Consider the following 19,264-nt stretch of genomic DNA (forward strand, 5'->3'; position numbering starts at 1 on the left):
GTGACCCAAGATGTGATCCATCCTGGAGAATGTTCTGTGAGCACTTGAGAAGAAAGTGTAATCTGCTGTTTTTGGATGGAATGTTCTATAAATATCAATTAAATCTATCTTTTCTATTATGTTATTTAAAGCTTGTGTTTCCTTATTAATTTTCTGTTTGGATGATCTGTGCATTGGTGTAAGTGAGGTATTAAAGTTCCCCACTATTATTGTGTTACTGTCAATTTCCTTTTTTGTAGCTGTTAGCAGTTGCTTTATATATTGAGGTGCTCCCATGTTGGGTGCATATATATTTATAATTGTTATGTCTTCTTCCTGGATTGATCCCTTGATCGTTATGTAGTCTCCTTCCTTGTCTCTTGTAACATTCTTTATTTTAAAGTCTATTTTATCTGATATGAGTATTGCTACACCAGCTTTCTTTTGATTTCCATTTGCATGGAATATCTTTTTCCATCTCCTCACTTTCAGTCTGCATGTGTCCCTAGGTCTGAAGTAGGTCTCTTGTAGACAGCATATGTATGGGTCTTATTTTTGTATCCAATCAGTGAGCCTGTGTCTTTTGGGTAGAGCATTTAATCCACTCATGTTTAAGGTAATTATCGATATGTATGTTCCTATTACCATTTTCTTAATTGTTTTTTGTTTGTTTTTGTAAGTCCTTTTCTTCTCTTGTGTTTCCCACTTAGAGAAGTTCCTTTAGCCTTTGTTGTAGAGCTGTTTGGTGGTGCTGAATTCTCTTAGCTTTTGCTTGTCTGTAAAGCTTTTGATTTCTCCATCAAATATGAATGAGATCCTTTCCAGGTAGAGGAATGTTGGTTGTAGGTTCTTCCCTTTCATCACTTTAAATATGTCATACCACTCCTTTCTGGCTTGTAGAGTTTCTGCTGAAAAATCAGCTGTTAACCTTATGGGAGTTCTCTTGTATGTTATTTGTCATTTTTCCCTTGTTGCTTTCAATAATTTTTCTTTGTCTTTAATTTTTGCCAGTTTGATTACTCTGTGTCTCATTGTGTTTCTCCTTGGATTTATCCTGTATGGGACTCTCTGTGCTTCCTGGATTTAGGTGGCTATTTCCCTTCCCATGTTAGGGAAGTTTTTGAGTATAATCTCTTCAAATATTTTCTCTGTTCCTTTCTCTCTCTCTTCTCCTTCGGGGACCCCTATAATGTGAATGTTGTCACGTTTAATGTTGTCCCAGAGGTCTCTTAGTCTGTCTTCGTTTCTTTTCATTCTCTTTTTAAAATTCTGTCCCACAGCAGTGAATTCCACCATTCTGTCTTCCAGGTCACTTATCTGTTCTTCTGCCTCAGTTATTCTGCTATTGATTCCTTCTGGTGTAGTTTTCATTTCTGTTATTGCATTGTTCATCTCTGTTTGTTTGTTCTTTAATTCTTCTAGGTCTTTGTTAAACATTTCTTGCATTTTCTCGATGTTTGCCTCCATTCTTTTTCCAAGGTCCTGGATCATCTTCACTGTCATTATACTGAATTCTTTTTCTGGAAGGTTGTCTATCTCCACTTCATTTAGTTTTTTTTTCTGGGGTTTTATCTTGTTCCTTCATCTGGTACATAGCCCTTTGCCTTTTCATCTTGTCTATCTTTATATGAATGTGATTTTTGTTCCACAGGCTGCAGGATTGTAGTTCTTCTTGCTTCTGCTGTCTGCCGTCTGGTGGAAGAGGCTATATAAGAGGCTTGTCAGCATTACCTTTCTCATGTTTTGTTTTGGGTTGTGCTGGGACTCACAGGACAGCCAAAGAATGTAACAGAATTGCTCCAGAGCCCAGTGGTGAGACACGACAGTGCTACTCACACCTTCAAATCTGAGTGTCTGTGTGGAATAACTTCTTTCCTTGTACTGTCAGCTTGTAGTGCTATTGGACACTACTTGTGAAATCCGATGGTATAAAAGTGACAGGAGATTTTTATGCCTGGCTGACTCTTAGGACAAATGAGGAAGAAATAATTCTTAGCATTTCTAATAGGATTCACTGATGATTTTAGATGTGCTAGAAGATAAGTGGACAGGATAAGGAACCACCATGGAGAGATGGGATAACTGACTGTGGCTATATAATTTAAATGAGCATGTGGTGATAAGATTTTTGTCTAGGCATATATTATCAGGCATAAACTCATAGAGTTTATTTAATTTTCAATTTATACTACTAATGAAGTTCTCTATGATGCCGGATACTAAAATTGTGTCAAATAAGTACAGAGTCTGAACTGCACGAAAGGAAATACTATAATTACTGAACAGTAGATATATAATTGTTTATAGTCTTTAAGCATCACTTCAATTAAGGCATCATATTTGTTATGCTTTCTTTAGAATTTTGGTTAGTAATTTTTTAATTCTCCTTTTAAACTCACCATTTTTCTGAATTTTTAAAATGTTTCTGAATTTACTACACATTTTTAAAGTGTCCTCCATAGTCCAAAAGTTTTGGTATTCATAAAGCTCTGCAGGGTCATAGTCCAGTGACATATGACTCAGGATCTGAGACTAAACATGGATGGGTGAGATTTTGACTTAGATTTTATTTCATTTTCTAATCTTTAGTTGGAATAGGTGCAAAAGGAATGTGCAATACACAAAAGAGGGAGCAAAAGAAGGAGGGAGACCCACACATAGATAAAAAGGTCAAGATTGGTCTATACAATTGAATATTGGAAGCCTTTGAAGGATCAAATCTTGTTTGACTATTAAAGTGTCAGCCCTGGATATTATTCTATTTGATACTAAACTCATGGAAACTTTAAAGACAAATATTCATATCAGCTGATAGCCAATTTCTCTAGTCAATTCTTTGAAATGTATAAGCATAGTGCTCTAAGATTGGTTGGTTGGTTTGTTTTCTATCTTACTTCTGCTGACTAGAATCCTTCATTGAAGCACTTTTTCCTTAAAAGCCACATAAAGATTCTCAAATAATATTTTCATAAGGACTACATACTGATAATAACACCCACTTTCTAAATCAACTTTCATCTTCATTCTACAAGACAATGACTTTCAGAATAAATAAAAATATAGTCCTAAGTGGCATTATTTACTTGTCCCAGAGTCAAAAGTTGAATCGTCCACTATGCAAATTTGGTCATGGTCAATGTTCCTACATGTCAGGGATAACATTGTAAGTTTCTTTGTACAGAACGGTCAGTGGGTTACTATAGTGAGCTTGATCTCTGCAATTTTAGTGTCAGAGATCCTTACGATTCTAAGTACCCCATGTGTGGCTATTAAAGGTAAAATAAACAGCAGGGGTATGGTTCCAATTGCCTAGTAAACAATCATAGAAAGATGTTTATTAAAGCTGACTCTCAAGTGACAGATAAATGCACAGTTCTATTATGTATGCTAAATTTAACATGCTGCAAGCTTAAAAGCAGATAGATCAAAACAAAAGAGGTTTTAAAAAATCATAAAGACAAAATACAGCTATGTCAGTATGTGACAGGAAAATAATTTTGCCTTAAAAGTGATCTTCCCCAACGCCCTCAAGGAACATGTAACCACAATTTATGGAACAAAATTAAAGCAAGTTGGGAGCATTCCATTTCTTAGCCTGCTTGGCTCTGAGTTAAAAAAAAAAGTTAATGAGCTGTTGTTAAACTAAGATACAATTGATCTCTTCTACTATAAACAAAAAACTACAATACATAATTACTGATGTATAATTCTGATTTATTAATGTGTGATGTTTAGTTCTTAAAAAAAGAAAACAAAAACAACAAAACACACACAAAACAAGCCAGTAAACAGAGTCTTTCATGCACATCCTTTTTTCTACCTTACATAGTTCCACAGCATGATTTTTTAGAGGAGTTCCCTTGCTCAGAGTTGGCATATGTTTTTCAATTTTCACTGTCAACAACTATATTTACAGAAAGATGTACAAATATTGTGAATGTTAGGCTGTGCAACCCTCACATAATTAAAACTTCAGTTTCTTGGTTTTCTAGGGCTTTGTGTAAATGCCAATAAATTTGAGAGTTCACCTAACTGTGCATCTTAACCTTTGTTCCCAAAGGTGAAGGGCAGGATTTTTAATCAGGTAGCAATTTACCTTAATTGGGAAAACATAATTAGGTATTATTATCTAATTGCAATTACTGGTTGGAGAAAGTCACATTTCACAAGTAGTGACCCATGATGGATTATCACTCTCCTATTACTGAATTCTGCATCTGTATTTGTGTTTGGCAGACAGCCAATAAAAATTCAAAGGTAATCACAATGCTTCTCTGCAGTCCAGCTGTCAAAGTCACCAACTCCGCTGCTGAATAAGAAACCGAGACATACTTCCTGAGCCACATCTTGGCTATATCTGTTTCCTGCTCAGACATCAAGTGGAGATCAAAATAATTGTATAAAAAAAACCCATGTGAAGCAGGTTAGAGAACTGTTCCATACTTCGTTTCTGGTACAGTTAAAAAGTTTAATGTCTCAAGGCACCACTATGGTTGAACATCAGATACATGGGTAACCAGCTAATCTACTAGGCTGTAAAGTCAGTAAGTAGCTTGTACAACTGTGAAAAAGCAATCTCTAGAGGACTGTTAGATATACTGTAGGCACAGGTATCATAATACAAATAGAAAACAATGAGTCCTAGAAAAAGCATGTTGAGCACCGTTGTGGCATCATTTGTATTTCTTTACCTAACGCTGTGTAAACCTTAACATTTACAAAAGGAAAGACTAACTTTTGAAAGTTACACCCAGGGTTGCTCTTCGTGCTCTCCCCCAATAATCGGTTCTAGTTCGTTGGTGTACTTTTAGAAGTCGTTGGATCTGGGTCGCCTCCCCCTGTGGCGCTGGTCGATTCATTTAAGTGCGAGCTCAAGTTCTCCGACGTTAGGTGGGAAGACTTGTAGACGATCTCGTTGAAGTCAGACCTGATGCACACCAAGGGGGGATCATTCAACGGGTCTTCCACTGAGGCCTGGGTGTTTTCTCGCGTGATTCCCATGTCCTTGCTTTGTTCTGATGGGGATTTTCTTTTCATGCGTGTGTAAGTATTGTCTTGATTCTCCATGCCTTGCTCATTTTTCAAAAACCGTCCAAAGAACCAAATGAAGAATCCAAACCACACAAAAGCTATCAGACTTGGCACAAAAGCCAGACACTTGACATCAAGACTTGCCCCTATGAACCTGCTGTGTAAGAACATGTCTCCCTCAACATAGGTTTTATTAGTGTGAGGGTTGGTGTGATTGGACCGCCATTCCCAGGATAGCTTGGTTCTGTTCAAATCCTTTAGACTCTCTGAGTCTTTCACTGTATATATCTTCTGCCCTGGGCCAATATACTGTCCATATTCATGAGGCTTATAAAATATCTGATTCTTCCACATATTAAGATCCAAAATCAAGACGAGAAAGATAATCCCATAGTTAAACCATTTACCTGCATTAAAAAAGAAATACTGCATATTAGTCAAAGACCTATAAAACTGCAATAGAGTTTTCTCCTACAAAATGGAGATACTGGTATTATAGCATAAATTGTTAATATTTTAGACCTGCTAAAAATTTTTTGAGAGTGTTATGCTGCCATTAAGTGAATTGGCAATGGGGATTTCCTAAATGGATTCTAGGCATGTGAAAATGTAACTGTAGATCCCAGAGCCAGTAATTTATGGTAACTACACTTTCTAGATTAAGTCTCCTGGTTTTTAAGGCACCACAGTTATACTCAAATTTGGTTCCATGTAGGTTATTCTATAGAACAATTTAATTAAGGTTTAAAAACAAAGTTCTGATGAAATTCTTAAGAAAAGTCCAACGTATGATTGACTATCTCTTACAGTTTTATAATTAAGCCAGGGAAAGAAATAAATCATTTTGCAATGCAAGCACAGCAGTATATCAATTGAATTCACATTGCTCTTTGTAGGTGACCTGTTGATTAAACTATTAGTTGATGTGATTCAGATCAATAATCCTTGAGCATTCATTTCAAGACTTTAAAAATAATTGCATCAAATTCTCATTGAACAGAATCCATTTATCAGACATATAAATATAACCATAGCTGTAGAAGACATGATTTGGAGAGACTGTAATTATTATGACTTCTTTGTAGTATTTAAAAATCTTACATAAATAAGGTATTATTTAGAGACATACTACCTAGTGAAACCTTTGCATCTTTAAATGGAAAGAATGTTGAAAAAATTTCAAGGGATACTAGATTCCATTATAATTTTTATTATAATTTATTCCAAGTTTTAGTGTGTCATAATAATATAGTAATACTCAGCTCATAGTTTTGCAAAATTATGTGATATTTATAACAGGTTCTAAAAGTTTTAGTTATAATTATATGTGTTATGTCAAAATTATTTTATTTTGTATTTAAAAATAGTGATAGTGAACATTATTAAGTTACTGCTTCACATGAGAGATAGGATCTTGGGCAAACTTCTTAAACTAAGATTGGTAAAAATGTATTTTTAAATATGTACTCCAATAGAACACATAGCTCTATAAAAATATAACTTTGTAAGGAGTTTAAGAAAGTATTTTATCATCGTCATTACACATTTTCAATCTCCTATTATATGCAAGGTTGAAGAACTTTAATCCGGGACTGGCTCCCAAACCTACTGGCTATGTGACCTTGGGTTAGTTGTTTAACTTCTCTAAACTCCAATTTCTTTACAAGCAGAAAATAACAGTACTTATTAAGCTGTTAGCATTTCATGAGATTATTAGATACTAAGCACAATGCCTGGTACATAATAGGAACTCAGTAATTGTTACTATTATTATCATCAAAGCCTTGCCTAAGTCATGATAATGTCTTCATTTGCATGGGAAGGTGCAACTTCTTCTCTATGAAGAGAATTTATATAAATCATATGAAGGGAAATTATAACTCTGCCTGTCCTGAAATCATTCAACTATACAGGGTTTATAATATTTGTAATGGAAGCTCTTGCCTGAATGATTTATTTGGCACACCCAAACTGCAAAGTACGATAGAACATTGGAAACTTTTCCAGATATGATAAAATGTTTATAACATCTGGTACTGTTAAGTTCAAACCACTCCTGCCCTCTTGAATCTTCAAAACGAAAACAGAATCAACCATACAACAAATTAAGAAAGCTCAAGCCAGAGAAATTCAAATACAAAGGTGAGCGTCATTACCAAACATTTATTGTGCTCAGAATAGACTCTGTGGAGGGTACCTTAGTAGATGCTGAAGACATATGCTACTGCCTTCTGGGAAGGAACTCATCATCTTATGGGGGAAATAGAAAACAGACATCAACAGATAAATAATAATAAGAGGCCACATTTAAGAGGTGCCAAAGGAGTGATACAAACCATTAATGCTGCAGATATTGAGAAAACGGAATAAAAACTGAGGGCTAATTTCTGCAGAAAAGATTTTGAAGGAAATAGCAATTCATGTGGTCCCAGAAAGAAAAGCAAGACAGGGAACGGTTTGGAAAATGTTATGTTTCTTTCTAGTATATGCTTTTATTTTGCTGCAGATAGAATAACATACAGAAAAAGATCAGGTAATGTGGAAGAGAGGGTCTGAGGGGAGAGAGAAGGGAAAGAATGGAGAATATCATAGGAAAAAAAGGCCAACCAGAATGAGAGACAGGTGATATATAAAAGTTCAGGGATTATCATTCAGTATCTCGGAGGCACTAATTTGTAGCTTCTGTGATAGAAGCAGTTGGGAGAGGGGCTTTGGATACTTCTTTGTTGTAGAAGATCCATACTTATTCCCTTGTTGTAACCTACACGGGTTATAAAGCCAGACTGGATGGTGAGGGGAAGAGGTCCTTGGACTTGTGTGACTGACCATCACCTTCTTGACTCATAAAGGTCCCTTGGAAAAATATGTATCCTCTCTTAGTCACTTTTATAAACTCATGAACAGAGCAGTCCTTCATAAAGGGTCCTGTTTCCAGGGTAATGACGTCAGAAACTGAACATTAACAGCATCGTGGAATCAGCGAGGAAAAACAGGAATGCTCATGGAGCTTGGAGAAGGGTGCTTTCCTGGTGGGGAGAAGATGCTCAGGGAATGTTTAATAGTCAAAGGAAAAAAATAAAACCAGAGAATAAAAGTGATAGTGAATGTACAGCGATCAAACTGAAGGAACCCTGAGGATAGAAGGGGATTTTTTCAAATTATTTTCTCTACCCAAGTTGAATGGTGCTGGGTCAGTTTGACCACTAAACTGTCACACTAAAGGATCGCATTATGTTGCTTCTCACATGACCTGGTGTCTGAATATTTAGATAGGACGAAGGAGACATGCATTAAGAATGTGTTGCCTGACAGGGATACCATCACCCTGCTGTAACACATCTTTACTGATTTGTGAGAGAGAGTACCATAGTGACAAAAACTGCAGGCTGGACATCAGCAGATGGAGATCTAATACTCATCTTAAATAATACAACCTTGGGTAACTTGTTTAACCTCTCCAGATCTCAGCAATTTTATTTTCAAATTGAGGAAACAGAACTAGATGCCTCCCAGTTCTATGATTCTGTCCTCTTCCCCCAAATCCTTCTACTTATTAACTATTCAATTTTTTGTTCTATGAAATGGAGAATAATACCAACATACCCACTTCAAAGGATTATTGTTAGGATAAAATGAGAGGTTATATTTAAAAGTTCTCTGAGATGCATTGTTTGCCAAAAATGTAGGGTAGTGTTATTTCTGCCATTTCTTCCTTCTACTTCTTCAATCCAGTTAATACAAGATCTTAGTGATAGAAAAGAGAGAGAGAAGAGTGTGTAAGGATTTGTAACAAAGATATATCCTAAATGTTTCAGTTTGGATAAAACAGAATAAATTACTAAGCACTGACATTACTGGGTAGATATCACTGGACTAATTATCCAAGAGGATCCAGTGTATAGTTATATATAAATATGCTTTCTGAATCACCATATTTAACTTGTTAAAAATCCTTAGCAACTGTAATTTGTCTACAGCTTGCAGTAGTATTAGTCCAGAGACAAGGTCTTTTATACACACAAATTTGGAAGCAGATAGATTCTTCCCTCCTCTGCAGACAGATCGTGTTGGGAGGTGGGGAAGTGCAGAGAGGAGAGAATCAACTGAAGCAGGATCCCTATTGATTTATTTCCTTTTCTCCTCTGTGAAGGTAGCATTGTCCTTCCCCTCACTGCTGTAGCCACTCAGTCGAAACTTGGAACAGCTGAAAATATAGAAGAAATGGCTCTTCTTACTTTTTGTTTTTTTCCTGCCCACCTGACATAACTTCTGGTCCATTTATCCATTTGTACAAGGAAGGATGTTCATCTTTCTCTATCATCCATTCTCCTATTTTCCTATACAGTGTTTTATTACTTTGGTAATACTCTCTCCTCTTTAAAAACAGTTTTCTGAGATGCAGCAAACTAGAAAGCAAAATCAGGTGGGACAACTCAACCTTAGTGTTCTTGTCTATAAAGTGAAGGAGTTGAGCCATATAATCCTTGAGATTTCTTCCCTGTCCTAAAAGTCTCTTTGATGATTCTGTGAAATATCACCTAAATCTCAGTGTTTTATGATGGACCAGAAAATTCTCACCATTAGAGCAAAAAAGATGCAATACACAATTTTCAGATGCAGAAAGCTTTCCTTAAAAAAAAGATTGTATATTCTGAGAAACAGTTTGCCATAAAAAGATAATTTTGAGTCCCTGAAATGACACACATGACAAGGTATAAGACACAAAAGGCTAAAAAAAAAAAAAAAGGGCTTCCCTGGTGGCGCAGTGGTTGAGAGTCCGCCTGCCGATGCAGGGGACAGGGGTTCATGCCCTGGTCCGGGAAGATCCCACATGCCGTGGAGCGGCTGGACCCGTGAGCCATGGCCGCTGAGCCTGCGCGTCCGGAGCCTGTGCTCCACAACGGGAAAGGCCACAACAGTGAGAGGCCCGCGTACCGCAAAAAAAAAAAAAAAAAAAAAGACTAGAAGTGCTTCTACTGTCATTTTTCCATGTGTGTTGTTGTGAACCGACAATCAACCATAACAAGAGGCTTGGTATTTTGGCATTTATCACATGAGAGATTTTGCATTTTCCCCTGCTGTTTCAACTACATAGCATTTTCCCCTGCTGTTTCAACTACATAGCATGATGTAATCAGCAAGGAGGAAGGGTAGTAATCCATACATTATTTCTATTAACCTCCTTCTCGAAATACCTCATTGTCTCCTTTAACGAGCAATCCCTGCATGGTGTTGGTGGGATTACCTCTTTCTTGTGTTTTGTGCTTTTAATGAATCTTACTGATTGTTAAAAATGATATTACAGTGGTAGTTTTATCATTTTACTTTGTGGGAGTTTATAGTTAATTTTAAAAGAATGGGCTAGTTAATTTTAAAAGAATTCTTCATTAAATATCACCCTCACTCAGCATAGGAAATGATAACAGTTTGGGGGAAAGTGCTATTTTTTCAACTAAGGAAAAAAGCTATAAGTGATGATATTTCCACCATATAATGAACCTTTCATGATTCAAATATGCAATTATAATATTTTGTAAAAACTTTTACTCAGTAGGGTTCCCAGTCAGCATTGAGGTTGAGCTGTCCTGTGAGCACCCTCTATACCAAGTGGGTGTCACCGCTAAGCCAGACTCTTGCGTCCAGTGGTCACGCTCCACAGAGCCATTTAGTATCCATTATGGGATAGCAGGAAACCATGGCCTTGAAGAAGACAACGTTCGGATAATTAAATAAGTAACAGTTTGCTGTAACAGGCTTCTTGGCCGTATTCAATGTCCTCTCATTCCAGACATGATCAGTGAAAACAGTGCTCACTGAGTTAGCATCTCTTTACATCCCCCTAGGTATTTTAGGGATATCTAGAAACCACATTAAGTGCTTGGGCCATGAGGAGACCATTTAGCAAATTGAAGATAACGACTAAATAATTGATGAACTAATGAGAGTTAACTTGAGTTAATAAATTATCTCCTTAAGACTTAAAAGCAAATGAATATAGCTTCTCAAAGTACCTCTCTTGTCATTGTCATTTCCATAAGTGGGAGGCTACTCCTTTAGGACATAATCCAATATGATGAATAGAGGTAGAAACTTGTGATGATAAAATGTGAAAGAAAGGGCCATGCAGTTGTACTGAATTAGATGACTCTCAAACTCTTTCTTGAGATTGGGAACTGTGCCACTCATTTCCGTATTCCCTAGATCTTAGCTTAGCTTTAGACACGTTAACTCAGAAAATGTCCACTAATCATTACGTAAATGTCTGAGATACTATGTCCAGAAAAATTTCGAGGAGTGAAGTTCTAGTCTTTCAAGTCAAATACACGTGTCACCATGATCTGGTGAATTCCAGGATACTGCTAAAATAAAATAAAATTAAGATAAAAATAAGATAAAATCTGGAAAATTGGGAAAAACAAAATATTTGTCTCAAAGATTATATTAATTATATATTTCAAGTCTTTCTTCTGGATGTAAAGACAAATTCCTGAAAATCACGTGAGTTTTATTACAAAAATCCTCATCTATGCATAAGTGAACCCAGAATATCTCAGCCTGGACAGGACAGACCAGCTTAGGGACAGCAAGGACTGACAGGCAGTGGGCAAAGCAACCATGGCCTTGAAGAAGATGAGTTTGGGACAAATAAAAGGGATTGCTGCTTTATGTAGAAGTAAACATAGTTTACTTACATAGTACATTCCTAGAGCTTCACAAATGCGCTGAAAATGGAAATTGCTGCAGGAAAGGTTTAGAAAAGTTCATAACTGAGAGAATAGCAAGAGATCCTTGTGTACTTTGGATAAATTCACGATCCCTGGGGACTGTCATGGTGAAGGGGATGCATTGTATTTCCCTATAACAAGTCCCTTGCTAATTTTGCCAGACAAAATATTCTGCTGGATGGACCACTGGCCTGCCCTCGCCAGCACTTTCCATGATCTGTTTGACACAGGAGAGCTCTTTAAAAAACAATCTTTGGGAACTCATTTGCCAGAAATCAGGCACCTATGGAAATAAAATGAAGGGGTTTTCAGCATTATTTTCCACATTCTCACCATTGTAAAGCACCTGTGCCCTCACGCATCTCAGGAAACTGAAATAGAACACAGATCTACACAGGCTTGTTTACTTCTACATTTTCCATTTTTGCCGAAAAGCTTCCCATGGGTATCATCGTGCCAGCAGTGTGAATTCTCTCCTCACAGATGCACAGGCCTTCCTTCTGGCCTTTCCCCCAACCCTCTCCTAATTTACTCAGATGATGGCCACCAATGGGACACTTCCTTTGTCTGGCTGGGATGACAGATGGCAGAGCTTCCACCAGGATTGGCATTAATAGGACTCATAGGAGCTTCCAAGACTAAATTGAGAGGCCATTCCTCTCTTGAGACTTAGTACATCACATTTTGAATCCATCTTTGCACTCACCTTATAGGTAAAAGGGAAGAGGGCAAAAGAGATAATTACACAGTTGCATTTAGCACTGACTTTTAGGAGAACAATGGACTTGCGCTGAAAGCACCAATGTGACCGAATCACTAACCATTTATCCCCTTTATTACTGAAGTCAAAATTCCCAGAAAAAAATATTTTAACACACCCTTGGATAGAGATGATTTATTTTTTATAAGCTGTAGCCCAGCTTATAAACTGAAAGCTCAGACATACTGCAGCAAACCATCTGTCAAGGGGGATCCAGATGAGCTAAACAGATGCAACAATTCAAGTTATTTCTGACATGCATAAATAAAACAAGCTAGGAATCAGGATTAAAAAATACTCAAATCATAAAGGCTTTTAGAATGTCAATGGGAACTCATCAGTGTCGGATAACCGTCTACATACAGAGCATTTCATTGGGAGAGAGATTTTTTTATTTTCATTCTTAGATTTCTCTTTCTTGAGGACTCAGCACAGTAAATAACAGGAAAGAACTCAGAATAGTGGAAAAGTAATTTGAGAGCCCTCTCTCAGGCTACCTAATGTTTGTGAATTAAATAGGAAAGCCAGATTCTGGAGGGATGAAAGGAAAAGCTTTAGGTAAAAATACTGAGAGCTTATTGAGTGCTTACTTCATGGCAGGCAGTGTTTTAAGTGCCTTGTACATATTAATTAATTTCATTCTCACTGCAATCCTATGGGATAAGTACCATTACTGTCCCCATTTAACAGATGAGAAAACTGAACCTCTAAGAGGTTAAAGAGCTTGACAAGGGCCCTGCCACCAGTTAGTAGCAGGGCTGGAACCTATGCACCAAGTCTTTACATTCCATTGCCTCAGCATGCACTGAACATCTTTTCTAGATCACAGAGAAATAATAGTTGAGGCCATCAAGCCATCCTTGACCCTGGGAGAACCCCAGCCATCGTTGTCTAGGCTCTTCTGGTGCAGAACAAACACAGACAGAGAAAGCAATAGACAGAGCTATCTGGAGGTCTGCAGGATCCCTTCCTAGCCCTGGCTCCAGCTTCTTCTGGACCTTTTCCCCGGTCATGCTCTGCTTTGGGACCTCCTCTGTTGGCCCCAGCTCTGAACTTTCTAGCTTCTGTCAGGCCCCTACATGTGCCTTTCTCACTGGCTACCCCATTTCTATTGAATTTGCATTCTGCCCCTTGGCTTTTGTTTTAAGAAGTGCATAGAAAATAAATAAAAGCTGAGATGAGAGGAATTCTAACTATAGAAAATGTTTCTCAGTCGCAGTGTTTCTCAAAGTGTGGTTCTCTGGCTGCCTGCATAGGCAGCATTGGTGGTGCTTCAGAGGATGGCAGATTCTGGGCTCCACCTCCTACCTCAGGCATCTGACTCTGGGTGTGTGGCTGATAGACCTTTCATACAAGCTCTTCAGGTGATTCTCATACACATAAAGTTTGAGAAACATAGACGGATATAGAGGGTTTCACGCTTAATACTCCCAGGGGTGATTTGCTAACCAAGGAAAGCATTAGGGTCTCTTTACAAAAAGAAGCAGAACTTGAAGGAACCTCTCAAGCTAGCATTTGTAGTTCACTTGGAAATTTGTGGGCTACTAACGACTGAGCATGTTAAAATACATGTAGCACTGTGTTTGGGGGATTTTACCTGGGTTTGCCCAGAAACAAGTATCTTACAACATCAGATAAAGTCAAAGGCCTTTCAGGGGAGATGGGTGATACTCCAGAGTGGCTTCAGCAACCTCTTCACCAATTCACAGAACAAAGAGAGCAGCAGAACAAAACAAGAGGGGAAAGTTCTTTTTTCAGCCTCCAAACCTGTCACCATTTTCCTAGAAATTTTTATCTTGGATCTGGGGAAGCACACGACCATCTTACCACAAACTGGATTTAAATAGTTTATGGTGGAGCCCTTCACCCCCAAACCCACATGTATCCTATCTTATTTTGAATTTAAGTCCCTTGAAAGCCTCCCTAGTAGGTCCAGATACCCAATCATTTGCATGGCTCTTCTCAAGGAGACAGCCTGATCTCACCGGTGTCCTCTCAATCAGAAAGGAGCAGTTCTCAATGGTCAGCATCACCCAGGGCAGCTTTACAAAAGTCCCATTCCTTGGCCTTTGCCCAGACCTACTGGGTTGGGACCACTAGGAATGGGGCCCAACAATCTGTATATTTATAAAATTCCTGGATGATATGATAATCAGCATAATTTGGCAAATACTACCCCAAAGCCTTAATTATAATATATTTCCATCTTCTGGAAAACTTTATTAATGTGAAGTCTCTATTGCAAAAACTTAGCTAGCCTTTCCTCCTTTTACATTTTTAGAAAATAATACTTGGTGGGATGAATGTTTTAGTTCAAAGGCACAGGAGGCTTTACCTTGAAAGTAATGATGCTGAATCATCAGAGATTCCTGTGTACCTGGCTCCCTTCCCAGACACTGAATACAAGTTTTAGTTGTAATTTTGTATTCATATTCTTAAGTAAAGCATTCCAAATTGTGTAAGCTTTGGGAACCACAAAACCTACCCCTGCCCCTGTCTATAAATGGCAGCATATATGACAAAGCTATGCAAAAGCGACCGAAATTAAATATTTTAACAGCTTTATTTTTCTTTCTGGTCGGTGGATTTTCTGAGTCTTCCTCCATTACCCCCTTTTTTAAACCTGATATTTTGCACTCAAACAGTATATTTTTGATAAGGCTTCTGATATTCAGTCAGAGACAATATTAGTGCCACGATGGTCTGAGACAAGAGCTGATAGCAAGAACAGATGGTCCCGTCAAAAGCCCACCCAAAGGGATATGATGATACCACGTGTGTCATAGCTGTTTTAGAAGTCGGAGAGGGTAGCATGCTGCAGAGATTAAGTGGGGACTCTGAAACCACACTATGTGACCTGAACTCAAATTGATTGATTTACCCAGTGAATTTAATAGAAGAGCCTCATTCATTTTGAATAGGAAAAGAAACCTGCTGCATCTTCCCTACTTATGAGCTCATTCTCCAATTTAGGAAGGTTGCCTCATGCTCAAAGCAAAAAACAGCCTTCAAGTTGAGCAAAGGTTTTTTGCAGTACTCAGATGTTCACGTTTTCTGTGCTCAGGCTATTTTTATTCGGCAGCACAGACGGTCGTGTAAGCACAGATTTCTTCAGCAGTTTTTATTATAGCAGGTGTGGGATCCTAGGCCATTGTCCTTAAAACACACACACATTCATTACCTGCATTTGAACAGCTTGAGAACTAATGCCATTCTCTCTTTGTGAACATTCAGCTGACTGCTTCTTGTTACAAAGAGAAAAAGAGGTACAAAACGAAGCTCTGGGAAGCCTTGTTTAGATGAGAATGACTGAGTTGTCATGGAAGAAGATTATAATAAATCATATTCAAGCTACTTCAAGAGCAGGACACATCTGAAAATGGAATAATCTGAGGATCCACAAGGGAATCGCCTGAGACAAACATGAGCCCTGCCACAGCAATAAGTTTTCTCAATCAAATGAGAAGCGGCCCAACTCCCTAAAGGCACATGGTCTGATTGGAGCTCTCGGGTACCACTGTTTTGATCTCAGAAGCAAATGAAGAACAAAGCATAAAGAGTATTCATGATGAAAAAATATACTGAGCTGTATGTTGTGAAAAAGAAACCCACCTAATGAACAAAACCGAGGTGTAGTGGTCTATGGAGGGTGGCAGAGATAGCAAACAATCCATAACAAAGATATGACTCACCTCTGATACTCCTAGGCTAGAACATGAGACCTGACATCACAAGTGGCTGCCCAATGGGGGACCATATCTCTCTGCTCTCCTCAACTCTACATGGGACTATCTCACTAGTTATTCCCCATGGAATGTGCGTGGAGGTGACATGTTTTATTTCCAGGCCAGGGGGTTAAGAAACAGGCAAACCCTCTTAGTCATTTTCCCCATTCTCATTATTCCCATTTGCCCACTGGATGTTGAAGTTGAAATTGTTAAAGTCACCAGGAATCTAAGTCCCAGAATGATGGTCCACAGCCCCTTGCTGATCTGGAACCGCCTTGCACTGTTACGTGAGTAAAATAAAACCATATTCCTGTATGTCTCTAAAATGTTACCATTTGCTTTGCCTTTTATAGCAGCTAGCATGACTCTAACTAGGAGACAATCAAATTGTGTTCAAAATTATACCTGTTATGTGAATACGATATTCCTCCTTGAAGATCTTCTGGAAGAAAGGAATCTTGAACTGCATGTGAGGCGTGTGCAAACCAGGAAGATTTACATCGACGTCTCCCATGAAATGTGGGAATTCCCAGTCCTGCCAGAGAAAATCAACATGAAAACATATCTGTGATTTGTTTCATTCCGAAGCAGATAAACACCAAAAATTGACTTTTTATAAGCACCTATTTTAAAATCATTTAAATGCAGCTAGCTGTTGGGTGTATCCGTTTTGTTCTGTGATGGTTGTTTTATGTACATTAGGTAGCGGTATGCAAACAAAATCAAAATTAAGTCATAACTTATATCCTTAGATTGTCTCTTTAATGTGATAATAAGAAACCAATGCAGATTTGATGCGCATCAATACATGTTTCTGTCTTTCTTTCTGGAGACCTGGTCTTAAATTTTTATAGGAAGGAAGTGATCCATATTTTTAAAATATGGGGTAATTTAGTTATATTTTGTTCCACTACTTAAAAAAAAATAAGAACCTTATAACAGCATATTTGTGTAAGAAGACAAAGTAAATAGGATCTAATTCACTTAACCGAGTTCCTTAATTCACATCAAGGGAGCTTTATTAATCATCTCTGCTAGCAACTATATGGAATGGGAAAATGCCAAAGACTCCTGTCCTACCCTCTTGCAATTTAGCATCACTTTGAACCAAACGATGGAGGGCCTGACATACTAGCTTGCGAGATGAACAGTGAATTCATTCCCAAATTGTCATTAGTTATTTCCTTGTTTTCAAGGCAAAATCAGGTGGGATGACTCTCCGTCTCATAAGGAAGGAAAACAGATGCAAATGAAGATATTTTTAGGTGTCTCATCTGCTCTTGGTTTTTGGATAGAGGTACCAAATTAAAGTTCATAACTAGCATGTGAAGAAGAAATACACTAAATAATGAAGAAACCTTTAAGCTGAATCCATATTTTTATTTCTAGTAATGAAATGATCATTAATTAACAGTCCTATACTTAAAGAATATTTTTTAAAAACTTGGATATGAAAAAATAATAAACAAAATATTAATTTAAGATTTCAATCTGCCATCTCAATATAAAAAAACTTATTTTTTTCCAAGATTTCTATATATGCAGCTAATAGAGGTGTGTTGATAATAGTGTGCCTGAACATTTTAGGAGTTTCCATGTCCATTCCACCCCCCTCTTTGGTAAAAATTCTGACTAAGGCAGAATAGACCTTAAAGGAAAGGCGAGTATGTGAGTGGTGGTAACCAGGAAAGTTTTCAATGTCTATTAATTTCTTGATCAATGGATCACTTTAAACCACGAATAAGAAATAAATATATAAGAAGAAAATGATGCATTATCATCCCTTTCTATTGGTGTGTACGCAAATTTCTTGTTGGTCTCACCTCTTCTGGTTTTTCAGATTTCAGCAGCAAATAGACATGTAATTTTGGAAATTCAGAAAACCCAAAGCATTGGAGCCGAATGAATTTGGTACATTTTGATCTAAAATATTAGTAGGAAATGGATTGGTAATAATACTTGTGAATGATTGCATTTTATTAAAGTGCATTTGATTTTGTTTTTTTCCCCCACTGATAATATCTTGTTCTTTCTATGTTACTTGAAAGACTCTTGCAAGAGAATTGAAAATGAATTTAGTCTTTTACTAAAATATAACTGACATCTGCCATAAAAAATTTATGCTTGGCAATGGTAACCAGAGAATATTTCACTAGCCCTGGATAAAAAACACAGAGCATGATCAATAGAGAAATTCTCTCTCTTATTTCTTGGTGTAAGTAGGAGTTTAGGATTAACAGATACACACTATTATCTATATAAAATAGATACACAATAATGACCTACTGTATAGCACAGGGAACTATATTCATTACCTTGTAATAACCTATGACGGAAAAGAACCCGAAAAAGAATACCTATATCTGTATCTCTTTCTATATATATATATATCTGAATCACTTTTCTGTACACCTGAAACTGACACAACATTGTAAATCAACTACACTTCAATTTTTTTTAAAAAAGTTAAAAAAAAAAAAGGAAGACAATACATCTTGGTAGTAATTCGGCAAGCGTACTTAGGGTGCCTTCTTTTGGAAAGATGTTCTTAGACTGTTATCATTTAGATTTTCATTTCATGAAATGAAAGCTTTCTACTGGGTATGAAATCGATTTTAGTTTGAAAGTAATCTCTAGAGATTTCTTGTAGACTGGAATCAAAATTTCATTCCCCCCCAAATTGTTCCTCAATTATTTCCCACCTGTACTTGGAGATAGAAAGATGAATTAAGGAAATGGAAAGTAGGGGAAAGAGAAGAGAAAGTCTTGCTCTTCATCTAGAAGATGGCATTACTTGTCTTTTTATTTTTTTAAAGAAGGGATCAAGGCAGGGATTTAGGGGGAAAGTGTGAGAAAAATATCTTATGCCATCTAATAAATTAAAAACAAAGAGAACTACTAAAAGAGATGATACGTAAATTCTCTTAGATTCCTTCCTTATACATTATTTTTTATAATGACCAGATTTCGGTTTTCAAAACTGTCTTCCTTAGTCTTTTAACTCCCTACCCCCATTCTCTCCCTGGTACTCTGATTTCTGT

At 37.3% G+C, this 19,264-nt stretch overlaps 1 protein-coding gene across 3 annotated transcripts in view; it reads right to left on the reverse strand.

The window, feature by feature from the left end:
• Positions 1 to 3,676: 3,676 nt before the first annotated feature.
• Positions 3,677 to 19,264, reverse strand: part of TMEM117 (transmembrane protein 117) — a 537,774-nt gene continuing 522,186 nt past the window's right edge. For 2 of the 3 annotated variants that reach the window (XM_030835330.2, XM_030835335.2), the window contains 2 exons: positions 16,629 to 16,758; positions 3,677 to 5,417 (listed from right to left, as the gene is read on the reverse strand). In XM_030835330.2, coding sequence (XP_030691190.1) covers positions 4,768 to 5,417; positions 16,629 to 16,758 — 780 coding nt within the window. In that variant the 3' untranslated portion in view covers positions 3,677 to 4,767. The other variant, XM_060306499.1, reaches the window with a different exon arrangement.

Source organism: Globicephala melas, chromosome 10 (genome assembly GCF_963455315.2).
Source record: "Globicephala melas chromosome 10, mGloMel1.2, whole genome shotgun sequence".
Taxonomy (NCBI): domain Eukaryota; kingdom Metazoa; phylum Chordata; class Mammalia; order Artiodactyla; family Delphinidae; genus Globicephala; species Globicephala melas.